The 25497-nt window shown below is 35.9% G+C and overlaps 4 protein-coding genes and 1 long non-coding RNA gene across 8 annotated transcripts; 2 read left to right on the forward strand and 3 right to left on the reverse strand.

Moving 5' to 3' along the window:
- Positions 1-522: 522 nt before the first annotated feature.
- On the reverse strand, positions 523-1449 carry LOC103320543 (abscisic acid receptor PYL2). Its single transcript, XM_008222235.3, has one exon. The coding sequence runs from the start codon at positions 1322-1324 to the stop codon at positions 725-727; it is 600 nt and encodes a 199-aa protein (XP_008220457.1). The 5' UTR covers positions 1325-1449; the 3' UTR covers positions 523-724.
- A 4271-nt stretch (positions 1450-5720) lies between these two features.
- On the forward strand, positions 5721-7370 carry LOC148919639 (uncharacterized). Its single transcript, XM_089047026.1, has 3 exons — positions 5721-6177; positions 6549-6742; positions 6953-7370. The coding sequence occupies exons 1-3, from the start codon at positions 5805-5807 to the stop codon at positions 7127-7129; spliced, it is 744 nt and encodes a 247-aa protein (XP_088903152.1). The 5' UTR covers positions 5721-5804; the 3' UTR covers positions 7130-7370.
- A 573-nt stretch (positions 7371-7943) lies between these two features.
- On the reverse strand, positions 7944-14573 carry LOC103320544 (K(+) efflux antiporter 6). 3 transcript variants are annotated; one of them, XM_008222238.3, is made up of 21 exons: positions 14419-14573; positions 14051-14326; positions 13730-13773; positions 13342-13400; positions 13137-13224; positions 12988-13049; positions 12819-12894; positions 12601-12675; positions 12074-12145; positions 11901-11984; positions 11538-11606; positions 11316-11393; positions 11105-11193; positions 10803-10899; positions 10671-10724; positions 10039-10134; positions 9276-9464; positions 9111-9188; positions 8823-8867; positions 8584-8673; positions 7944-8465 (listed from the first exon to the last, which is right to left on the reverse strand). In XM_008222238.3, exons 2-21 carry the CDS (start codon positions 14295-14297, stop codon positions 8382-8384), a joined length of 1776 nt encoding a protein of 591 aa, XP_008220460.1. In that variant the 5' UTR covers positions 14298-14326; positions 14419-14573; the 3' UTR covers positions 7944-8381. The 3 variants fall into 3 exon arrangements, with proteins under 3 accessions (XP_008220460.1, XP_008220461.1, XP_008220459.1); XM_008222239.3 differs by lacking the exon at positions 14419-14573 and having other exon boundaries at positions 13137-13215; positions 14051-14409; XM_008222237.3 differs by lacking the exon at positions 14419-14573 and having other exon boundaries at positions 14051-14409.
- Positions 14574-17228: 2655 nt separating this feature from the next.
- On the reverse strand, positions 17229-20648 carry HDA2 (histone deacetylase 2). 2 transcript variants are annotated; one of them, XR_001677392.2, is made up of 13 exons: positions 20318-20648; positions 20186-20241; positions 19986-20103; positions 19811-19873; positions 19574-19642; positions 19306-19472; positions 19112-19176; positions 18971-19017; positions 18785-18829; positions 18640-18690; positions 18270-18356; positions 18037-18119; positions 17229-17764 (listed from the first exon to the last, which is right to left on the reverse strand). XR_001677392.2 is itself a non-coding variant. In XM_008222240.3 (13 exons), the coding sequence occupies exons 1-13, from the start codon at positions 20573-20575 to the stop codon at positions 17664-17666; spliced, it is 1215 nt and encodes a 404-aa protein (XP_008220462.1). In that variant the 5' UTR covers positions 20576-20636; the 3' UTR covers positions 17229-17663. The 2 variants fall into 2 exon arrangements, 1 of the variants encoding a protein (XP_008220462.1); XM_008222240.3 differs by having other exon boundaries at positions 18037-18124; positions 20318-20636.
- A 196-nt stretch (positions 20649-20844) lies between these two features.
- Positions 20845-21632, forward strand: LOC148919640 (uncharacterized). The gene is made up of 2 exons (XR_016124210.1): positions 20845-21387; positions 21475-21632. It is a non-coding gene; the product is annotated as an uncharacterized LOC148919640 (long non-coding RNA).
- The last annotated feature ends 3865 nt before the right edge of the window (positions 21633-25497 follow it).

The following is a 25497-nucleotide window of genomic DNA, read 5'->3' on the forward strand; positions in this document are numbered from 1 at the left end:
AGTGGCCACAATTGGCTGCTTCACTAAAGTGACAGACGAGGCAGAGGCTTCTTTCTTCCTGGTCACATGTCCCTCAAGGCTTGATCACAGGTCACCCTAATTTTTTTTTCTCCTTTTCCTTTTGCTGTCCTTGGCGTTGAATTCAGGTTTGACATTTAAGCCACACGAAAAAGCAGTGGACCAAATTATGCACCAACTATCTGCCCCTTGCCTGAAAATCTCTCTCTCTCTTTTTCTTCAATCGTGCGCATATAGAAGCCAGAAATGTATCAATTTTTTAAGCTCATAGCCGTACTTTTTATATTTAAGTGCACGAAAGCTGCTTAGAAAAATATGCGTCTTTGTATTCAATATGAAGCTGCCTTTGCTATAAATTAAGACTTTGAATTGAATTGAAACCAAGTAACAAAGTGCCTTTGCTTTTTTAATTTATTGGAGATAAAAATTATAAGATATAAAAATAATATCCCCATAACAATATAAACTATAGAAATATAATCCACCCCAACGACCCAACCAAACTAAAATAAAAAATGTACATTAATTAATCAAATCCCAACTGTACCAAGTCAATAAAAAAAACACCAAAAAAGAAAAGAAAATCAAAAGAGGGAACAATATCCAACTTGCAGAACAACGAGCAAGAATGCTAAGCTAACCACTACAAGTTGAAAAAAAGAACCCAAAAAAGGAAAAAAAGTTAAACATAATCTGGTGTGTCAATTCAAGATTCATCAATTTCCTGTCCTCCAATGCCATGCGCAGAATTCATAGCCACCACCCCAAGCTTCTGCAGGTTCAACTTGATCACAGTGTCCACAAACATCTTTGTATCTTCCCCAGTGTTGCCTTCTGGTATGTCCACAACATAAGACTCCAATACAATCGAGTACACCTGATCACTCCCCCCGTCTCTGCCATCAACGAACTCAGTAACCGAAGTAACCGACCTGTAATTGTTCAGCCTGTGTTCGCCTCCCACAACCCTAAAGCTAATTATGTGCTTCTCGTCGTCCAAAATCTCGAGCCTCTCGGTGCTCGTGGAGGCCGGAAGCCCCGAAACCACCGTCACCTCCCTTATGCTCCCGACGCCGCCGTCACCTTTCATGTTGCAGCTTTTGATGAAGTGCTTGTATTTTTGCGGATTGTCGAAGCTTCGAACCAGGGGCCAGACGTGGCTTGCCGGGGCGTCGATTTTCTGTGCTATTAGCGACGTGCATGTGTTTGGCGACGGCTCGAATTTGTGGTAGGTTTTGATGAGGCTCTCTAGCTCTGCAAACTCCTCTTGGGTTAGGCCATAAGGTGGAGCTTGGCTAGCATCCATGGCTTTTGTGCTCACACGTGTGAGAAAATCAAACAATTAATTAGAGCATGCAAGGAGAAGGAGAAGGAGGGAGGGGGAGAAGAGAAGAGAAGAAATGAATGAACACTCAGAGTAAAAGACTAAGTGAACCGTCATATGAACACATGAGGGGTGTATTTATGCTTGGGGTTGTTTTTGTTTTAGGACAGATATGCCCTTGTAACATATATTTTATTATAAGAGGAAGCAAGATCAAATTCCGGTGTGAACGAGCGAATACATTGACTTGGCCAACCGATGTAACTCATATTTACAGTTGTTATTATATTCGATTAATTAAGCGGCAAGCGAGATCTATGACGTGCTTGTGTTTAGCTTAAATTAGTGTTTACTTCCAAATTTAGATAATTATTGGGGTGGACCCTATCACAACAACCATATTGGGAAATATCTTGCTTTAGCTAGCTCAATCTTCTTTGGCTTTATTTATCTTGTGGCGAATGGGACAAAGGCCACTGCCCAAATTTGGATGTCACTAAAAAAAGGGAAGATGCCATATGAACGAACATGAGGTTGTGCTTTCGTGAAATGATTTTCTTTTAATCAAAGTGATTAGAATAATATTAGAATATAAATACAAGTTGGGGAGTGATGATTACTCTGATTCAAGTTGACCGCATCTTTTTTTATATAGTTAATAAATTAATCATAAGTTTCGAGAAAAAATCTAACTTTATTTATGTGTATACAGTGAAGTCATAATTTCACGTGTGTAGGGACCTCTCACAAAATATAAACAATAAAAAATTTGAACTCACAAGACATACCAAAACATCAAAAATCATATTATGTATTCATTACAATCATCATTGTTCTTGATGAGTTTTCATATTTTAAAATCATTGCATAACAATCTCGTCATCTATACTATTGAAAATGTCTCTCTCAATATATGCAACGAAGTAATCATTTATACATAAATTGAAGATCTATTAAAATCAATAAAAAGTAAAAAAAATCAAAATTTTATGAACTAAAAATAAAAAAGAGAACTGCTAAAAAAAACTTTAATTGAATAAATTAACCTAATTAAAACTTGATAGGTTAATATGGAGTTTGAGAGAAAAACTCAGAAGCAGTGCATTGAGAAAGTCTGCTTTATTGCTTGTGTATCTCCAAGAAAAGAGAAAAATGGGTTAGGATTTTATCAATTTTTTTAGAAGAGTAAATATATAATAATAAGAGCCATAAACCTTTGGAAAAAGGAAAGGAAAGTGGCTTACGCTTGGTGGAAAGGAAAACAGGATTTGGCTGCTGGCCCACGTGATAAAATAAACATATTAATTAATATAGATTATTCAATAACAGCAATACATATTACATTTTAAAAGAAAAAAAAAAGTTGAGTTGGGCCAATGACTGCACTGGTCCCTATGTGCCTCCGCCCCTGTCCGCCCCTGTGTATATATATATATAGCTTGAGTCCCTTGAGGCATTGGTTGTTAAATATTTAAGATATAAAATAATAAAAAAAGAGAAAATCCGAAATCTATAGTATCTACCAAAAGGCAGCATAAGATGCCTAACTTTTAAATCCCAAACATGTCGACCGACTCATAATTAATTTGCAACACATAATTAGGGACAATGATTAGTATTTGTTTGAATTAATCCACGCATGCATGCCGTGTTTTTTAAAATAAATAAATTTATAGATTAAATTAAAATATGATATCGTCTCCGTAAAAAGTGGATTTATTAGATTGACGCATGCATTGATTGTGTTGAGAAAAATAGGTTAGCCATGAGATCATCAAGATTGAAATGTTGATAAGTTTTGGGGGGAGGGGAGGAGGGACATGCATGTAAATATGGGAAAAAGGCAGGGGTACAGGGAGTAAAATGTGGAAAGAGGACAAAGACTGTAAAATTGGCGGGGAAGGGAGGAGTAGTCGCAATCGTTGAAAAGGACAAGCTGGAGATTCGTGGATCATGTGACAACTCTAACAAACTCCCGCGTGATATCTAAACTCTCAACTCTTTTTTCCTTTTCAAAGTTGGTATAATTTTATCTTAGCCCATGAATCTGTCAATATGAAATTTTTTATATTAAATTTCAGTAATTGGTTACCCTTTTGTTATCAAAAAAATAATAATTTGAAAAAGAGTATTGTAGATGCAAAGAATTCACTAGTATAGTAATTTTATGGATTCGAGTCTTACCATTCGTGTAATATGTGTGAATTTAGTATGCTATCGTTTCTCTCATCTTAATAATAAATGTTTTAAAAAAAAGAAGTATTACAGGTGAAAATTGCGATTTTTTTTATTTAAATTTTTGGTGAATTATTAATTCAAAAGTTAAAAATTGTCCAATAATTCATAAATACCAAAGAACTAGTTAATGTAGTGTTGTTGGTTGCACTTGATGACGGAGAGTAGATTGAACACTTTATGCTTTATGGTTTGAGCTTGTTGTGTGGTAGATGTAGTGGTAGTTATGATGCAGTCGTGTGGTTCTTGATTTTATTCTAAAAGCACAGCAAACAAACTGGAAAGGAAATTGACATATTCGTTTAATAAATATATTTTATCTGCATTGCAATTTGCATATACCATTTTTATTTTTAGTTTCTAATTGTCCATTCAACCATCATCTTTGCAAATAATTAGAAATCATAAAAACATCTAGTTGCGACCACTTTATTATATAATTAAATGATTTCGAATTTAAGTGAATTTTTCAACGATGGGTTAGGAAGGACGATATGAATATATATATATATATATAAATATACAGAGAGCTTTCATTGAGGGATCTCTCAAATAAGCTTATTTGAGGACACCCTTTGTAGGCCCCACTCTAGATTGTATTTCACTAATCCAAACCGTCTATTTTGTAGATACTCATTCAAATATCATCTCTACAAAAAATCACTTGAATCCGATATCATTTGACCACTCAATTGAGTTACCGTCTATTTTGTAGATACTCATTCAAAGATCATCTCTACAAAAATCACTTGAATCCGATATCATTTGACCACTCAATTGAGTTATTGAAATTTTAGTATTTCTTGAAGCGTATTCATTGATTTTGTAAAACACAATTGGATGTCGAAACGGTTTCAGATTTGTCTAATTTTTTATAAGAATGATCTAGGAATGAAGACCTAAAAAATAAATGGTTTGGATCATTGGGAAAAAAATTGTATGGTATCCTAAAGGACCCTTAATAGAAGTATAAATGGGCATGCATTCATGCTTACCTGGGGGTTTTGGTTTCACACAAAGTTCAGGAAAAAAGAAAGGAAAATAAACAGATAACATACAGCTCTGCCTGTGCATGCATTATGCATATCCAACAACATATGGCCGTATGCGGAAATGTGTGGCAAATATTGTTTTCAAAGCATATATATATATATAAAATATAATGTTAGGTTGCTTTAAGTTTGTCTTCACTTCAATCCCAGAATATTAATATTTGACTTCCGATTAAAGCAAACAATATAATAATTGTTTAGATTTTAATCCAATTATGTAGTCTTTTCAAGCAATGACTAATTTAAATGATTAAGAGTATATATCTCTGCATCCGAAGTTTTAAGTTCAATCCTCTTCCCTCCAATATCGCTTGAGAAAACAAATAATAAATAAACGGAACTCTTTATTCCACCAAGCCTCTGAGTCCAAGGACCTTAACCTGGTTGGGCTTGAACAGAACATAATGTTATGGACATGGGTTTGAACAGAACATAATCCGCTGGTGAAATTCTAAATTTTGTTACCATCACATGAATTCAAAAAGCCCAAAACTTGAATGAGATGTATATTTATTTCCTACATTATGAATATGCTGAAGAAGAAGACTTTGGAAAGAAAGAATTGATGAACTAGGTCGGTTGGTTTTCGACCAAATCAGAAAGAGCAGGGTACGATGAAAACCATTTACATTTGGTTGTCCGCTAAGTTAGAGACTCCATCTCCATGGTTGTCTGCTAAGTTGGAGGCACCCTAGTTACTCACTTCATTGATGATTCAGACTTTTTTTTTTTCTTTTTAAACTTATTTATTATAAATTTTCGTTGATTTATAATATAACACGTAAATTCATAACGTGATAATATCATATCACTTATTAATAATAGGGTGGCCTTTAATTTCCCTTTATATATAGGACAACTCCAGTGGGAAGGGCCCTACATGCATATGGATTCATGCATGCAGCTTCTGCATGCTTCTTCTTCCTCCTCCTCCTCCTCCATTCAGGGATTGGAGACAACACAAGCAACAGGCATTGATAGCTAAAGTTTATTACACACAACACAAGCATTGATTTTTTTGTGGGCCCACCCTTCTCTCTACTACTCATAATCTCATATCATCAAATTCCCAACCAAAAAAAAAGGGTTGGTTGAGGTTGACTACATATAACAATACCAAGCGCTGCACGATAGATACCAATACCATATCATTTTGATCTGAGAGAGCGAGGGAGATGGGCAGGAAATGCTCACAATGTGGGAACATGGGTCACAATTCAAGGACTTGCGGTGTCAGGCAGCGGCGGCAGAGAGGTGGAGGTGGTGGTGGTGGTGGCCTTAGGCTCTTTGGGTTCCAAGTACTTGACCTATCTTCTTCTTCTTCCTCATCTAATTCTCTAATTTCCAGGAAGAAGAAGAATATAATAATTAAGAGATGTCCTCCGAGCATGGTCCACTGCTCGTCATCTGTCACAGCTTCTTCTCCAACAACACCCTCCTCTTCTACATCTTCACGCCTTCAAAACAGCGCCTTGATCGACGAAAATTCTGAGAAAATGTATCCCTCTGATGGCCTCACAGCATTACCCCAAGAAAATAATAACAAGGGTCAGTTCTTCTTGTCCTGCTCTCTCTCTCTTGAACAAAAACGGTACTATTGCATAAACTCTCATTTTAATCGTTAATTACTGGGTTTCTCTTTCTGTCAACTTTGCTTCAAAGTGATGATTGATGCATCAGAAGGTACTTCACATGACTAATAGTCTGAGGAAGGAATATATGAAGTTGATGCAACAATATAGTTGGCCCACATTAACACCTTAAACTTTTCGAATACTTGTAAAACAGCAAACTAGCTTTATCATAGTATAAGAATTAATGATCAAAACAAACTTGATTAGAATTGCCAATTTACTAATTTCATAATTTTTTTGTGGTTTGATGATGAGTTGGTGGTGATGATTAATAATAATATGTAGGTGTGGCTTGGAGTGAGGAAGAGCACCGAATGTTTATGATGGGGCTAGAAAAGCTCGGTAAGGGCCACTGGAAGGGCATCTCTCGGCATTTTGTCACCACAAGAACTCCAACCCAAGTCGCCAGTCATGCTCAGAAGTATTTTCTGAGATCAAACACCCTCAACAAGAAACGACGCCGTCCCAACCTTTTTTATGTAATTAATTTCAATTAATATATCTTTTTTTTATACAAGTAATATTATACTTTAATATAATCTTCTAAGTTATGGGGAGGAGATTCAAACTCACTAGCAAAGCGGGGAGCTCATCCGCTCAAGCTAACTTGGCTAAGCTCATGTTTGCGTCTATTTTTATTCAGTTAGTTATTTAGTTTAATTTAATATTTTTTTCTTTGCTGCATGCAGGTTGGTAAGGATGAACTCTCAGTTCAACAGATGAACAAACCAAACATTTTTAGACCTTATAATATTGAAGCTTCGAGTGCTATTATTCATATGGGTATGGGTTTGACAGCTGTCAGCCGTCTTCTCATCAACTTTAGCAGCAGAGCCTGCAGCTCCTCTTCCAACTGCAGCAACTGATTTAGAACTTTAGCTTGCAGCTCTGATGCCGTTGGATCAACAGACTAAACCCTGCCCTGGAGCCCTTCTAATTGCACCTATATGTTAAGCATTATCTAGCTAGCTAGTACATGACATGGATCAGAAGATTTACAGCCACTGCTAGTGCTAGTGGAATAGTATTTCTGGGACAATAATGTTTGTTTAATTTCATGTGTTGGATGTAACTTTGTGGCTTTATATCGGAAACAATAATGTTAGAGAGATCACATTTTTTGAACCTTATTAGTGAAGTACATGTGACATGCCATCTACTAATGAACTATTATAATAAATAAATCGAGGTAATTGGTTTAGAAGTAATTGCCAAAAAAAATTGGTGGCGAAGGATGGCGCCCTAATTTTTCCTTTAAATTAATTAATTATACTGGCCATGCCCATGCATAACAAAGTGGACAGTCACAGGGGACCTCCTTTGATTTTGTTCTCATTGTCGGCATGACCACTTTGTGTTCTCTTACTGATTGATCATGACATAAGAAGAAGAAACAAAGAGAGTCAGATAATAAACTTTATCCTAAAATATCTCCTCATGTCCACTGGAAGGATTGGGATCCATGGCCATGAATTTTGGTTCCAACTATTAACTCGGCTTATATACTGGGGTTCACGGTGCCACAGGAGAAAAATCGCCTGTCCCAAGTTGTATAGGCCCCCGGTTCCCATAGCACATATCAGTGATACATCGAGGTTTGGTAACTATGACAGTCAAAAATTCCACAAGGAAAAAAAAACCCATTGAACTTAAGAATGAATCTTTACAATTAAGCATATCTGAATGAGAAAAAGCCATGGAGGAGGTATGATATAGACATTACTTGAAATATCCAAAATTCTACACTTCCCGGACAAAAAGAAACATATGAACTACAAATTTCAGTTCAAATTACAAGACGCAAAATTATGTTACAACTCCAAAAGAATAAATCACTGTGGCAAAGAATGAATGTTATAGGTAAAGCATCATGTGTTAACTTCTTTCAGCAGTTAGATAGTCTCTTTCCTGTTCTTCCATTACTGAGGCTCGATTTGAGCGGTTGATTAGGCTGGTAATGTGAAACAGAAAATTACTCCAGAGTAGATTTGTATGAGAAGTGAAGAAAACAGTCCAATTCTCTTATCAACTCCACAAGCACCCACTCCCCAAATGTGGCTGGAGCAAAACATGTCGGGTAAAACAGAGATTGCCTTTACAGTTTCCTCTATACAGAGATCATGAATCATGTGATTCTCGGACCATCAAAATAACACGCTGTTTACCACTATCTGAGCGAAGGTTATCTCCTTTAAACCCAATCTGAAGTCAATAAACAGATGTAAGATACGTGAAGATAAAGCTGGGAATACAAGTGCAGAAACTTTTCAATCAAGTTCTATGAAACCAGTTCTGAAAATGAATTTTAAAATGTCAATACCTCAACAGCCCCGTCCGGAGGGAACCACCTTAAAAGCACACCAAGATGCACTAAACCAGGGATTAGCTTGAATAGAAAAGGAGTGGTCACCTGCAATAAATTTCAGAAAATGTAGGCAGGAAATTATTACAAAAATCATATCTACACTTTTTTTCTTTATCAATGAAAAATAAAATGCAAATACATCAATAATGGACTAAAGAAGCACATCATAACACAGAAGGAGATAATTTTCATACCAGACTAAGGGCTGTGGTTCCAAGAAGCAGGAGATATAATTTCCCCTGAAAATGGTCAAAGTTTTAGCTCACTAGCTCATAATTATTGTCACATTGTTCTACAAGTTGGAGGTTTAAAAGATCCAGAGAACACAGAAATAGTAATGTCCTGTGGTCATTAACTATTTACAACAGCGTCAATCAGGTTACTCAGGTATGAAACCAGAAATTTCCTCAGCATGTGAATTTTTAACTTTAAGTATATATCATCATTAAAAAGAAAAAAAAAAAACCAATAGTAACACTAACCTCAACTAGATGGAGATTAGAGGCACGACTTAGAAGCACAAAAGCAAATTCGCCTATCTGTGCCAGAGAAATTCCGACCTATACAAATACAAGAATCCGAAAACAGTCAACAACTGAATTACTAGAATAAGTAATATGACAATGTGACGTTCAAATCAAACTTACAAGAAATGAGGTTTTGTTGTTGTAACCAAATCCCTTGACAACCATGGTGATAATAATTGTTTTTATGATGATAACTAATATAACAGATGCTAGTAATATATCAACATGATTCCAGAGAAATTGAACATGGATCAGCATCCCGATGCTAGCAAGGAAAAGAGCAGCAAAAAGGTTGCGGATGGGTTCAATCTGCAAATACAGAAAAGTTCAGTGCTGCTATAAAAAGTTACTACAGGGAGCTTCAACATTATAAGCAACAATTTATCATCCACATAAGAGCGAGAAAACCAATACATATAATGATTGTGACACTTACTGCAAGTTGCATTCTTTACCAAATTACAGGGTATTGGTACATTAGAAGGCTAGAAACCTACATTTCTTACATGTCTGCACTAAGCTCACCATTCACTTTCTAGTAAACGGTATAGAGCCTTAATCGATCCAAGGGAATCCCAACCCACATTATGCAGAAAATACTTTCACTAATATTGTTCAATGAAACACCTCAGCTGGTGTAAGGACCCAATTCAATTAAGCCCACCAACAAAATCCTGATAGGTAACCTTTTCCCTTCCGTATAATAATGGATACCATAAACACAAAGGTGCTCTCTCCCTAGCCAAAGAAAGGTCTTTGACAGAAGATAACCAACATACCAAAGAAAGTAAAATAAACCACTTCTTCTATTTATGGTTGTTGCATGCAGGAATATATCCAAAGAAGATCATCTGCACGAATATGGCATGAAGTATAGCCTTACTTGTTCTAGCGTATGTTGAGCAAGATCAGTTGTTGATATCATCACTCCCGCAGCAAAGGAACCCAGTTCTAGACTTAGTCCCAGCTTATCACTACACTGAAATTGTAAAAACAATTAGACTATAGTGTCACAACTTGTGTCAAGGAATTCAAGCACAATTATCTTACATCATTTTCGAGAAACTCATAAGGTGCACAGTACCCTACTAACCAGATGCTGAGGGTCTATGCATATACTGTAACGGACAGAACTTATAAACACGACTCATAAGGCATAATAGGACATATAGGCAAAGCAAAATTAATCTTTCACATAACAAGGGTATATTTTTGAAACATAATCAACATAGTATAAATTTGTAGCCAGAACTTTCTTAGGTCACCAATCAACCCAACTTGCTACTGGATTTTGTGAGTAGTTAAGACAAATGTCCATTCATAGATAGGCTTAAGTGAAACACCAGATGTAATTCTCCTAACACATTAAAAAAGGACTTGTGCCAAAATGGAAAACAACCAGCAAATATAATGGAAGCAACATGAAGGAAAATGATTCTTTAGAATATAAGATGAGAGAAATGTGAAGCTCGCCAACATGAAGCAAGGACAAATAAAGCAGGAAGGAAAATATACCCAGGCAACAAGCAAGCAGAATGCAACTGATGCCAATTGGTAGAGTTCATTGGTCTGCAAAGATGAAATTTTAATTAAAGAAAATACAAACATATCCAGCAATTTTCTATAACAAATTTAAGAAAATGGTACCTGTGAAGATAAACTTATCATCAGCTTAAGTAGCCAAGGAACACAAGTACGAGATGATATAGATAGAACAGCCAAAAATGTAATCAACGTCACCATCCTGGTTCAAGATAGAAAGATGTTATAAACTTAAAACCAATAGATGGATTTGTACTGATTGAGTCATTTTATAAAAATATAACAAGAAACATTATAAATATCTTGACTTCAAAACCTCAAGGTCAACACATGAAATACCACACATATGATACAAAACTATTCCATGAGGGAAGAACAAAGACAATTAAAAGAAAACACGAACTCACAACTTAGCCATAGATATCACTCCTTGAAGAATACCCGAAGTCCCACCTAGAACTGGAAGCAAAGCAAACAGCAAACCCACAGCACAATCCTGCAAAGCAAAATCTTCTCTACACATACTTAGAAGAGTGATAAATCAGTGCAAAAAGCAGTAATTTGGCATTCACAAAGGAAATTGAAGTCCACAAGAATATGTATATAAAACCAACAAACCTGCAGAATAAGGGTGCCAATGGTAACTTGGCCATGAAGGGCATTAGTAGAGTTTTTCTCCATCAAAAATTTCAACACCTAGAACCAAAAACAAAAAACAAAAAATAAAAAACAAAAAAATTGTGAAAACTACGCATCCAACAAAGTTGATAACTAAGAGTGAATGTGGATGCAAATCTGCGTGTATTTGGGCATTCATGAGACAGGTTTAAGTTAATTTACCACTGCTGTTGAAGACATAGAAAGGAACACACCAACAAATATCCCTTCGGAAACTTTACCACCACATAACTGCAAACAGCATCCAATCAGAACTGCAGCATTGAGAATGAGAAACATGTATAACACAGTCTATCTTAACAGAATATTTAGCTTCAAAATCCATGTCAAGAAAATTAATCAGAACTGCACACTTCTAAATACCAGATATAGAAAATGAATTACATATGACTTAAAGAATTGAGCATAGAAAGAATGAGAATGCCAAGAAGCAGGAGCTTAAGTTGGAGGTAGTTTTCACATGTAAAATAGGTAAAAGCAAGCACCAACTTTAAAGGAAGTTCTCTGGAAAATTAGTAGACATACTGAGGCTGTAATACCACACAGGCACATAAATAGGAAGATTTGCAGCAGGCCTCCTGGAACAGCAACCGCTCGAACAACTCGAAGCTACAATTATGTGGGGATGAAGTTTGACTAATTTAGCTCAGTTATAAGCGCATCAAAACTGCAGAGAGAGAGAGAGAGAGAGAGTCTACCTTTGTTGTGGAGAACTCCAAGCCCAAAGCAAAAAGAAGAAAAATTACCCCAAACTGAGCCACAGTTTCAACCTGCACACATAAACCAGAGCAAAGATGGATGTAAGACACAAAACTATCTTATGTAAGAAGAATACATTAACAAATAAATTTCAGCAAAAATAAGATCCATCTCTAACATAAAGTAATTGCTTCATTTCATTTATTAATCATAAAAGAGGCAAATGTGTCTTACTGAATTTTTTTTATTGGATACTACAAGATTACAAGTGAAAAATGTCTAAGTCTTAGCAGCGATAGGATTAGCTAAAATGAATGGCAGTTCTGTTTCTTCTTTTCAAGAATGAGTACGAATTACAATATTTTTCATGTAGTTTCAAACTCATCTTGATAGCTGGTACGAGATCAACTGACCAAAACCCTAAGAGTACAATATCATAGCTTAGGAACCACTGTAACAAAAGGGCTCTAGAGAAATTTACTGAAGAATCTTCTTGCAAATAGTAAATTTGTAGGGTAAAACATACTTGAACCATTTCACTGACGAAGTTGAACCCTCCAGGCCCAATAACAGATCCAGCTAGCAAATATCCACTAATAACCTGTAATGTTTTAGTATCAAGGAAGCAGAATACGAACACTTAGTAAGATCATAGGTTACCAGAGAAGAGGGGACAACTTCTTTCTCTATTGAGCTTGGAAATAAATGTATACGAGTATGTATGTATGAATGTATGTATCAGACCGGTTGTCCAGCACAAGCAAAGGCAATGCCACCACAGGTTGCAGATACAATAACGACCACCAGATCTGATATTAATCTACAAAGCAATAAGTAGAAGAGTTCAAATCAGCATTTCTATCAAGTGAGGACCAATGAACTTAACAAAACTGTAATGAGCCAGCAAGTTTACCTTAAGTCTAGTTGCAGCACTGGATATTTTGATTTGAAATTTGATATTATGAAGACATTGTCCTAAAAAAATTTATAAAAAAAAAATTTAATTTATAACCATGAAGATAAATACCTGCAGCAGTTATATTATCAATGAAACAGTCTTACCTTTCGATCTATTAGTGTTGGTGTATCTTCTCCTCTATTATCATTATCCAGATTAAAAACATCGTGCAGTTGAAACGACCTATTCAAGCTACAACAGAGTAGTGAGAAGCAGGCTTTAAATAATGAAGATGGCTGCTATACAGTGAAGCTCATTATTCTAATGGTGATAAGAATACATGAAAAGTGTAAGTTAAAAGATGCATACTTTTCCTCTTTCGTCTCATTTTTCTTCGACTTAACTCTAGCAACTGTCTCCAGAACTGCCTGATCCACACAAAGAGAGATAAAGTTGTGATTCAGCAGACCTTCGAACTGAAACAGATTCTTTATGGATTTGAAAGATGGGTAAAAGGTTGAGTTAAGCAAAAGTTTACAATCATATTGAATTTGAGAATGAATTACGAATGCATCAAAATATTAGATTGCATATTGGGCTAGAAAAGCATAAATTGCAATAAGAAAGTGTTTGGAGAAAGGATTTCAAAACATTTTATAAACTGAATTCAAGAAAATCAGATCTTGATGTAATGACTCTCTATGGCTGTAGCCCATTCACTGTATAGAAATGTTAGATAAATTAGCTTAACACCAACCTGCTGGCCGGCTACGCTGTTGTTAAAGCTTCCAGGATCAGTAGCTGCAAGTGCGAGCAAGCAAAGGAAAACAATAATAAAACTTAAGAACATGTATTAGTTGACGATAATAACTGCATTTTAACAACTTAACATGATCTTATGGATTCTTCAAGAAGTAATCTTCCCATAACCAATTTTCTTGCCTTTTCTTCTTAGCCAAAAAGAAAGCCAAAGATCCTCGAAATTTTCCTCTTTTTCTTTTTGGTCTTCAACCTAAAACCCTAATTGAACCCAAATGCAGAGAAAGAGGAGGAACATCGGATCTACGAAGTTACAAACCTTCGTTCTGATCATTTTCTTTGAACTCGTTCTCCAGAGCTTTATCGATCATGTCAGCGAAGCTGCCTTCTTTTGGCTTGGAGAGGGAGACATTGGACTCGGTGGCGTTAGCGTTGAGGAGGGGATCTGATTCAGTGAGCGGCTCAGCGAACGACAGTGAAAAAAGCAAATCTGAGCTGAGAAAGAGCAGCGTAGGGATCAAAATACTGAAGAGGCCATGCGAGGAGGACGAGCTTCTTCTCAACATTGCAGAAATGGCAGCTGCGAAGGATAAAACTGCGCGCAGATGGTCGAGCTTCAAGAACGAGAAATCGCAATTGGTAGAGAGAGCAGAGAGAGAGAGAGAGAGAGAGAGAGTGGGAACTAACCAGAGTTAGGGCGGTGTGGTCAACTTAGAGTCAAAGACTCATAAATCTTCAGATTAATTAAACAAATGTGTGGGATTCCGTCGTCGGTGGAAACTGTAATCTGGGATGCTTCATGAATTTATAATGCCGGCGGTGACCGAAATTAATGAATTTGATTAGGAACTTTTAGAATTACCGTTATGGTTTCTTTTAAGTTAGGGGTGTGTAAGATCCAATTCAATCTGCCTAAGTTGATTAATCCAATTCAATCCGCCTAAATTGATTAATTCAATTCAATTTTAGTTAGTTTTGATGATTTGGCGAATTGGATTGGATTCCTAATTTCCAAAATCGACATGATTGGATCGAATGGTGGATTTGCTTGTGAGGATCCAATCAAATCCATTACAATATAATTTCATGCTTATTTTGCTCATTAGGTAATTTTTATTAAGAATATAAACATTTTAAGTAATTTGGTAGAGTGATGTTTAATATATTATAAAATCAAAATAAATCTCTAACATTTTATTATATTTGACATTTACATCTATTAAAATGTTTGATTATATTAAACTTGACGATAAATGTTTCATATTTCATTATTATATTTTGTTAATTATGAAAACCGAGCATCCAATCCAATCCTATATCAATTGGATCAGATCATATTGAATTTAAACCTCTAATACAATTGGTTTCAATTGGAAAAATCATAATCTAATCTATTTTGGATCGGATTCAAATGGGTGAAATTGTATTAGTTTCGAACCGATGTATACCCCTACTTTAAGCTCTACTTTTTATGCAAAACTAGAAGAGTTATTGTAGTTATTAGCCATTGATATATCATATAATTCACCTACGCAAGTGTGTGCAAGTATTAACTTCAAGGAATATTGAATTTTATATAGAAATTCATTTTTTATTTTGGGGATTGCAAACTAATCAAATTATTACATATTTGAGTTAAGCCAATTAATGAAGGCAGCATGACCGCTCATTGCATTCAAGTTTGAATCACCATTTATGTAGATTAGAATTACCCTTGTGAGAGTTTATAATTGGCGTTGTCCAAAATTAATGAATTTGATTTGGGATTTAGAGAATTACCGTTAAGGTTTGTTAAGCTTCAAGTTATGCTAGTTGTTATTCGTTGATAGATCATATAACTCACTTCCATCAACGACAAATTATTGATCATAAATAGAATTATGATTGAATAATTGTTTGGAATGGAAAAAAGTTGTGTTTGCTCAATTGGAGAAATTACTTATCATGGTGGTAGACATTATTTTACCGGATCACAAATATTAAAAAAAGAATAATGTCATAATTGGAAGTGTAAATATGTCGTGCACCTCTCCAATCCAAATTAATTGTGTTGTGCATTATTGCCTTTGGCCATTTGTCACAAGACAATGACCTTGTTTGATTACTAACACGCCAAAATAAATTCTTTTATGTTAGAGTTGAAATGGACTTGAGCTTGACGCCAACTTGCAGCCAAAATCACTATTACTTGACAAAGAGGAAAGGCCATAAAAAGCCTCATATATGTATATTTTTCTATACCACGTACGGTATTGAAAACTTTCCCAACGAAAGAAGCCACAAACAATTGCAATCAACGATATAGGCGGTAAAAGCCAGCAATATAGCATGATGCCCATAAAGTGGGAAGAAAAGAACCATTAAAATAATTACTTGATGTTTTGTACGGCAATGAATTCATAATAATGTCAAATTTTATACTTTGATAATGTCAGCATATACAAAAGAATATTTCAGGCTAGTCTCTGCCACTAAGCATTAGAAAATGGCAATCAAGGGCACTCTTGTTCCTCGATTCTTGCGAGATTTCTTATGATAAAGAAGGTTGATACATATCAGTACAAATACCCGAAGTATCACAAGTTTAGAGTTGTTCTATAATAAGGTCCATATATATGATCTTCGAGCGAGGACCTAGTTTTAGTCGTTGGATTACTTGGATATTTATAAAAAAAATAAAGACAAATAGGCTTGTAATTATCCCAAGATGTTCCATTAAACCTCAAAGGAACATTTAGATTGCACATGACTTCGCCATATAGCGTACCAACTTTTTCCTGGAAAGCAATCACTACGTCGTCACTGTAAGGTGAGCAGCATTGGTAAGCACAGGTTCATCCAACACCAGAGCCTTCCATCCTTGAACAATTACATTATGAAAAATGGATGCGTTCTTGAGGTCTAGGTGAAACGTTGTATGTCTATGGTCCAAACTCACAAGACCAAATATTTTGTTTTGATAGTATGCAGTGACTCGGATGTCGATCAAATCAAATGGGACTCCCTTGTTAAGGTTTGTGAGGGTGATGTTGAGAGAGAGGTTGTAGAAGAGAGTATGATTGGTTTCAGTGTAATTGAATTGGGTAAGATAAGCATCGTTAATGCTGAATTTGGGGCCTTCATAACGCGAACAAGAGAAACATAAAACCAAGGAAGATGCAAACAGCAAACGGCACCACCGTCAATATTTCCTTGCAGTCGCAGATGCTGTTATTCTTGTTGTCTCAGCTTTCAGACATGGTTAAGAAAAAGCTAGAAACAGTACGTCTAACCAGAAATTAACGGATACAAAGGCTAGCAACAATTCTGGGGTTTAAATAGCTAGTCCGCCCCACCCCAAAGCCTTGTTCAAAGAGAAGTTGGATCCAAATCAATTAACATTTAGGTTAGGTTAGGTAACAATTAATTCACGTACAAATAGAAATGGCATATATTAAAACTTGACCTAAATTGAATTCAGGCATCAACTGAACCAATTTAAAATCCTAAAAGAAACATTGCTAGTCAATTAGTTAGTCATCTTTATTTATTTGTTTTGCTGAGAGGATCCCGCCTCATTAGGCCTGAAAGAAGGCTGAGCTGACCCCAACCCGACAAGTCCCAAATGAAACAAGGGCTGAAAGCGTGACTATATTACATCGAATTCGATAATCAACACATTTATGCAGAACCTAAGTGCAGGCGTTCTCTTATCTCATCGAATTCAAACGCGTGACTGTATATTACAAGATGCAGTCATGGCCAACCAGAACGCAGAATGATGAATCTCCCCCGCTACTTAAGCTATTGCTATACATTGTTTTTAGTGAATATGCATGCCTAGCTCGTCTCAGATGCATATATCATTCTTGTATGAATCCTGAAACCCATGTCATGGCTTCTTGGTAGTGACCCAACCTCGTAAATAGCCACAAAAAACGTTGGGGAATGGTTCATGTGGCGGTCATGTTTTTACCTGTATCTATAAGGCATTTGTTCGAGAGATTGGTTATCGAGTCTGCTATAACTCTGGCACTAGACTTCATGTAACCACCTGAAACGTAACAGGAGTGGATTAAATTTGAAGAAAGCTAAGGTTCTATGCAATCTATCTAGCAACAATAAGTCATCTGGAATTCGCAATAACATCCGACTGGCATGAAAACCCAAGAACCTAGTGTGGTAAACCACTTTAACATTGCAAAGGTGGGTAAATTTCTTGTATTATTGATCTACTTATCATAACTGGCTAGTGTAATAAGACTACACGATCCTAGAAACCAGTGAAAATTAAAGAGGCAAAAATGAGACAGAGGGAGAGAGCACCTGATGTGAGCATGACAATAGGAATGTTCCTCTTACGAGCAAACCTGAAAACTTTCTCGTCTCTATTTGCTATCCCATCAGGACTGATCTACACAAGTCAACATAAACACACATCAACAGAAAACCGGTGAAGGAAATACCTCCACTTGCATTTCAAGATTATGAGACCTACTCCTTCAACATAAAGGCAAGTGATATTCTCTTTGACCAAAAGGATCAATGAACGATATTACCTTCAACCTGCCCAGAGGATCTCCATCTAGAATATCAGTTCCAGCATTGTAGACTATCAACTCAGGATCAAAACTATGAACAGAAACCTAACATACACATAAACAAGGTCTAGTTCACATGGTATGGTACACAAAAATTGGCGAACAGTCATTTTCTATAAGCAAAAAATGATTACTAATTTCCTAAATATTAATTCTAACAATAATACAACTAATACTAATACTAACATGAGCTGTTTATGGTTTATTATTTTCATCACTATTCCAGAGAGGAAACAGCAGCACATTACTTGCTAGTGACATTCAATGGAGCAAATTAATCAGCAGCAAATGAGAGTTAAGCATATCTGAGACAAAGTTAAGTGTATACCTCAAGTGCTTCATCTAATTTTCTCAAGTACTCATTTGTTGTAGTTCCACTCTGTTTAAATTCAAGAAAAAGGATAACATTACACAACGTCATAGTATGAAACAACTACAATCTGATATGACAATGGGAATTTGGGATGACTCACCACTACTTCAACCTTCTGATCAATGTATCTCCTTGCTTCATAATCCTAAAGAAGATCAAATGAAGGTGGAGTTAGATCCTTGGCCTATGTTAGAGTCCTGCCCTCATAGACCTTAACAGCACTACAGCAGGCAACTTTGGTGCGAAAAACTTGCATCTCAAAACAGAACAAGAGCAGGCATCTTACAAATGGATATATTCCAGGGTTGTACACATCCAGTATATAGACTCGACCTGTTAAAAAAAAAACAGTTATTCGAATTCCAGAAGAGAGTCAAGTTAAAGTTTAAATCACCCCATGACTATGAGGACGATGAGGTAACCGTACTGTCATTGGCAAAATCCGTTTCATGGCCATTTCCTTGATGTGCATCAAGATCAATAATCATCACCCTGTATTGGCAAATAATGAGTGATCATATCCATACTTGAAAGTAGTTTCTTTCTTTCTTTTATTACTATTGAAATTTCAACACCAATCCTATAATACAACTATTTCAATTGAGGTGAAAACGTTACTACCTTGATATGTTTAACCGCTCAAAGGCAAAGTGTATGCAAAGAGAAATATCTGCATAAGCACAGAATCCCCCTCCTTTTTCCCCAGAGCAATGATGAAATCCTCCCCCAACATTGATGGCCCATCCTCGCTCTTTTGCAAGCTTTGCAGCCAAGATAGTTCCCCCCACCTGCAATGGAAAATGATCAGTGCAAACCTCTTTGGTTTGTTTTCTTTTCCTCTTTGGCAACACGACTGAAAACCTAAAACGCAACACAGGTTATCAGTTACCTGGTTGCGAAATGGATAGAGAACTTTCTGCTGCACAAGGCAATTCGGGAATACGGCAACATGAGGTACCTTAATCATCGTAGCCCAAATATGTCATAATCTTCATAGCATATATGAAACTAACAAAGCTCGGCCAGAACCATTAATCCAGATCAGAAGCAGTCAGTTCATTTCAGAGTATACAAACCAAGAATGTCCAATCAAACCAAAGTCAAGTTTGTGGTCTATTAACATCACCTCAATTATCATAGCAACATTTGCACTTTTCTTTAGACAATTCAAATATGCTTCCGAGTGTACCTGCTCAAAGCTACATATGGTAAGCAATCTAAGTGCTATATTACTAATAAGCATATATACAGCAAACAAGTAACCAACCACACAGCTATATACCAAAGGGACAAGAAAATACCACAAGGAGATCATTCTTTGAAGCTTCCAGAGGCTCTACGATGCAATTTTTGTCCACAACATTATCCACCAACAGAAACCCACATATCCGACCCCACTTACTCGAATCAAACGGGTGCCTAAAAAACCAATTACACTTAAAATTTTGAATTTTATTTATAAAAAAAGTAAAAATGAAAGAACTGCAAATTCATCTCTTACAGCTTCTCGATGCCAAGAAAAGTAATATCGTATGCAGACGAATAAATCAACGGCACCTGATTGATTGATAAAAACTCAGAATCCAAAATAATAAAAAATCAAAACACAAATGAAATTAATATATAAGTTTACCTTGGAGTTGGGGATGTCGAAGTAGAGCTTGCTGGAGAGAATACGACTGCGCCTACGAGCTTGGACGCCGGTGCCATTGTCAGATGAAGAAGACGACGACATCGTTCCAGAGCGAGCTCTTGAGCGGCGGCGGAGGTTGTAGCGATAGAGAGACTGAGATAGTTTGACGGTGGCAGCGAAAGTGATGACTAAAACGATGACTGGTTTGAAGAGATTCCGAGTCGACTCGGTCCAACTCGTCACGACTAGGTTCTTCATATTCGTAATGGTTAAATGAGAGAAAAATGTTAAGCGCCTCTGAGGCACGTTGAGATCATTTGATTGATCGGACGGTTGGGAGATGAGAAATTTGGCGCTATTTCGTCAGATAGATTTTAACGCGCCAACTAACTGACGATAGATTCGGATAAGACTAGTATGCAGCTGCTCATTTGTGACAGATAATTGATACCCGTCGTTTGACTCGTTTCTTACGCTAATACGACAACGTGTCATTTGGCCCTTGAGTTGAGAAGGAGAGAAACTTTGGGTGGACTGGGTTAAGCAAAGCAAAAGTCTAAAAACAAGTGTTCAGCCCATTCAGTTTCTAAAGACTCGAGCCCTTTTACTCTGGCCATAAAGGCCCTTGTTCCCTTTGGATTGTTGTTTGTCTCTCTTGGGTTGGTGCTGCTGTGTGCTCTCAAAGCCTCATAGGTCTCTCTTTCTCCCCTTCTTTCTCGCCATCTTTTGTTTTTGCTGCTGGGTTTGGCCCCCTTTGATTTTTTGAGCCTGTGCTTGTGTGTTAGATTTTGGTTTCTAAAGAATGAGATTTGCTTTTGAATTTCTCTCATTTTGAAAAACAAATTCTTTTGGGTTTTCACATGTCTCTCTCTCTCTTTCTTTCAAGCCATTTTTTTTCCTGCTGGGTTTGGCTTCTGATCAGTATATATGCTTACCATAAGTGAAAAAAGCTGTTCTTAGAGCTCTGATGCTTTGTTTCCGTCAGTGTAAAGAAAATATGCGAGACCACTTTCTCTTTCTCCCGATTCCTCATTGCTGATCATCTTGATGTCAACGCTCAGGATGTGCAGGTGGGTTTTGATATGAAATTTCTCAGATGTTTTTTGGGTTTATGAGTATCAATTTTGGATAAAACATGGTTCTGTTTTTTCATTTAGGGAAGAGGGGGATGAAGAAGACTGGTAATAGGTTTCTTTTGGAAAAATAGATCTAAGTTTAGCCTGTTTTTTGTTTTTACTTTTTTTTAGTTTGTATTAATATTGTACTTTGTAAAATGACAATTTACCCTTATAATTGACGGAAAATTGGATAGAAATGTAGAAACTTGACGATAGGTGTTAAATTGGCTATAAAATTTAGTATAAGGGCTAAATTGACTGAAAAAATAATTTATGGTGGACATTTCAACAAGCGTTATAGTTCATGGAGGTTTTCGGCACTTTACCATTTTAAAAACCCCTTTACGTAAAAAGACAATATAATATAGGGAAAATATAATTTATCAGTTTTTTTTGTAGTTGGAATAATTTATCATTTTGTTGTTGTTGAAAAAGATACTTTATTAAAAAATAATAAGCAGCGTAAGAGAGTACAAAAGATAGCATTGAAACAGTCAATACTATCCAAAACCCAAACATGAGAGACATGAACAAATGTGTGATCTTAAAAACGACTCGCGCCTAAACAACTTGAAGGGAAACAACAAAAAAAGTGAAAGAAGAGGAAGCATGAACATCCCTTCGATCTGCACATAGAAACCGCAATGTCGCCAACATAAATCATCACCATGAGGGACAAAAAGTCCCTAGTGGAGTCAAGTGATGGAGCAATAGTAGCCTCGTTAAATTCTTGCTTTAAAAACCTCCAAATGGAGGAAAATTCGATTAAGGAAAAAAAGTACCACTATAAAACTTGCTCATCAATAACAACCAACACGCATAACTTGGGCAAGTGGACAATGAATAAATGTTGTACAAAGCGGCCCAACAAAGCTCATCCCCATGGATGAGTCGCAAGACCAACTAAAAAGAACACCACCTACTACTGCATCCTATCTTTTAATTGCTCCGCTACGAAAGGTGGCCGCTATGGTTCTCCAAGATTGAAGAACAAATGAATGATCCTTGCAACCAACATCACAAACAAAAAGAAAATTTCATTAGGATTCTAAACAAGAGTGGCCAAAACTGAAACTCAGAAAAAGATAAAATAAAATAACAAGCACTTTAACATAATCAAGAACAAGAAGATGAAGTAAATAACACCATAGACAAAAATGAATAAAAAAAAAACTTGAATTTGAGGAAAAAAACAGAAAAAAAAAAAGAATAAACAAAAGACACTTGGAAAAAGGAAAGCAAAGAAAGAAAAACTACTCCCTGAAAGTGTAAAGTTGAAAGAAAAAACTAACAAAACTGCTCCAGCTCTAGGTGCTCTCTGGACAACAAGAAGTTCAAGGTCTAGCGCACCTTGATCCATCCATCTCCTTCTCTATTGAAATTAACCTTCTCCGCAATGGGATTTCTAGTTGAAGTCGTTAAAAGTAGTCACTCATGCATTAGAGATGATGTGGTCGAATCCCTTCTCTTTCAATATCACTTGTTTAAAAAATAAAAAATAAAAGGAAATTATAAATGTATCAATAATGTTTGGAACACCATTCTTAACTAAATCTATATAAGCCTATTAATAAATTAACATATTATTCTGAGAAGAAAAACGATTTAAATGATTATTTTTATTTTGGTTGATGAAATATTTTCAGTCCACATTGTGCACATTTAGCCAAAGTAAAAGTTAGTCCAAATTTTGTTTTTTGTTTTTTGGGCCAAAGTTAAGAAGGAGAAGGGGAAACTCACACACATAGGTACCATTGTGACTTGAACTCAAGATGCCCCTACTATTTAGAAGGAAAATAATTATGAATCTCTCTAAACCCAATAAACTATTATTTCAATTTATATATTTCGACAAGAGATTTGTAACTCAAGTGGTCATCTCTGCACGTTGCACCTAAGGTCTTGTGATTTCCATAAATAAAAGAAGTTCAAACCTTTCAAGATTGTTTTTATGTACGAATTTGACTATAGAAGACTGTCCAGTGAGTGAGTGGCACACTGACAGACTATTAGTCTTATCAAACAGAAGGAAAAAAACTGCATAAAAAACAACAGTGGAAGAGAGAGGACCCCGCACAACATGATGTGTTGGATTTATCACATGATGCTGCCGCTGCTGATCTCCATCCATCCATCTACTGTCTAATCAGACAGTGATTGCACCTTCCCAAAAGTACATCTCTTGCCATTCTCCATTATTATAAATTAAATTACACATATTAGCGTAAAGCACAAGATTTTAGCTTAAGTGGGTCAGCTTTGGATTTACTAATTTACTAATTTAGGAACAATGACTTTTGGATTTTTATTTTATTTTATTGAGATTGTACCTTTGATACATAATGTACTCTAATAACATAATATTTTATAATATGTAAACTTATTCTATCACGTGTTAAGGGATTTCATGGTCACCTGCAATAGAAATAGAATGGACTCGAATTCTGACTTATTTTTCACTCAACCCTCATCACTTAAATTATTCACTGTAAATCGAAGATTCACATTTTACATAATAAACAGTATATAATTTATAGTTTGACAATATAATTTTTTTTTCATGGCAAATATTCTTATAAAGGGTCCACAGTGGTCTAGTTTTTTTATGCGTGTTACTTGCAAGATGAGTCAATTTGTGTCGAGGGAGAAACACTTGAATGAAACGGAGATAGTACTATTCCATACCAATAATGTAATGACATGCATGATAGTTTTTGTACGTGGTATAATGTTATTAATCGATAGTAGCAAAATAATGCTATCCCTCTTGAACATTGAAACAAAGTTTTTCTAGAAAACACCAAAAGCCATCTAACACACACCACATTAGTCACTCCAAAAGCCTTTAGTAACCAAAAGTAGTGATAAAAAAGGAAACGTAAAAGTAAAATTACGTACGGGGAAGAAAGTAAATTAGAGGAAAAACTCTAGAACATAAAAGAGGACTCCAGGAAGTGGGTGTGACAATCTTAGACGAAGGTTCGTCCACTGCTATCTAAGACCAAAGCCTCATCCATCAACAGAGCATGCCCTAAATCCATGTTTTTTCTTTTTATGCCAAGTTTTTCTCTCTCAATAAACTAAGCTACTTGCATGTGATGTGAGGAAAGAGTTGAGGAAGAGTTGTATGGTGGGGTTGGTGTTGATAGTGATCTGAGTTTGAAAGAGAAAAAAGAGGAAGGTTCATGCTTTCTCTCCACTTAGCCGATTTCGCAGATAACAAGAACAAAATTTTATAGAATAGGGGAGATGTACCAGAATTATCTTAGCTTCAATCAATCTAACAAAAGAAAAGAAAGAGAATCCTACAATAGGCGAGCTGCAAAATTCTCGAAACACACTATTTGAAAATGATATTGAACGGACCCAAAATGATAATACATTCTCCAGAACCACATTATCGCTATTTGTTGTCACTAGTCGATCAAATATTGGAGCACATACGTTTCATTAAAGATTGAATTTAGATACAAGTCGCATCACAAAGTTATAGAGTCCAAGCCGTAATCATTCTATCTTGATAGGTGAAAGTGGCTTAGCAATGATCCAGTTTCAGGGATTAGGATTAGACATCGAATAATTTGTATAATTTGTTTTTTTTTCCCTTCAAGTTTAGTATGGTGGCTCTTTTACGTCTCTAATTTTGACATTAAAACTATATATGGAGTTACATTAACAAATGTAGTCAGGCACAACCCTAGGCCACACTTGATATTAGGCTATCCTATAAACTGTTATACAAGTATGGGCCAAAAGTTTCATGCGCTTGAAAGGAAGGTCCATGTGTCCAAATCTATAACCTATTATATATATATGAAAATTCTTTTATACGGATATCCGGATGTTATTATTGTGTGGATGTTGTGTATTTTGTATTACCCCTCTTTGCTTTCCTAATTGTTCACTATGGCTTTTGCACAATAATAACATTTGAATAATACCTTGTGTTAAAGTAATAATTTTGGATGTCATATCTTCCTCTTTTTCTATGTTGCATCAAATTTTAAGGAGGACAGTGACATTTTTGGAATCTTGGAAAATCCATGTGGTTGCTTAACAATC

Source organism: Prunus mume, linkage group LG2, assembly GCF_029339155.1.
Source record: "Prunus mume cultivar Tortuosa linkage group LG2, ASM2933915v1, whole genome shotgun sequence".
Classification (NCBI taxonomy): domain Eukaryota; kingdom Viridiplantae; phylum Streptophyta; class Magnoliopsida; order Rosales; family Rosaceae; genus Prunus; species Prunus mume.

Bases quoted from the DNA above. Each gene is read 5' to 3' on its own strand.
- LOC148919639 (XM_089047026.1), top strand. From the start codon at position 5,805: ATGGGCAGGAAATGCTCACAATGTGGGAACATGGGTCACAATTCAAGG. The intron at 6,178-6,548 runs GTCAGTTCTTCT...AATAATATGTAG, and splicing joins CCAAGAAAATAATAACAAGG to GTGTGGCTTGGAGTGAGGAA. The intron at 6,743-6,952 runs GTAATTAATTTC...TGCTGCATGCAG, and splicing joins GCCGTCCCAACCTTTTTTAT to GTTGGTAAGGATGAACTCTC.
- HDA2 (XM_008222240.3), bottom strand. From the start codon at position 20,575: ATGAAGAACCTAGTCGTGACGAGTTGGACCGAGTCGACTCGGAATCTC. The intron at 19,177-19,305 runs GTAGTAACGTTT...TTGCCAATACAG, and splicing joins GAGCGGTTAAACATATCAAG to GGTGATGATTATTGATCTTG. The intron at 18,125-18,269 runs GTAATATCGTTC...TGACTTGTGTAG, and splicing joins ATCCTCTGGGCAGGTTGAAG to ATCAGTCCTGATGGGATAGC.
- LOC103320544 (XM_008222238.3), bottom strand. From the start codon at position 14,297: ATGTTGAGAAGAAGCTCGTCCTCCTCGCATGGCCTCTTCAGTATTTTG. The intron at 9,465-10,038 runs GTAAGGCTATAC...CTGTATTTGCAG, and splicing joins CTCAACATACGCTAGAACAA to ATTGAACCCATCCGCAACCT. The intron at 8,466-8,583 runs GTATTGACATTT...TATTGACTTCAG, and splicing joins CTCCGGACGGGGCTGTTGAG to ATTGGGTTTAAAGGAGATAA.
- LOC103320543 (XM_008222235.3), bottom strand. From the start codon at position 1,324: ATGGATGCTAGCCAAGCTCCACCTTATGGCCTAACCCAAGAGGAGTTT.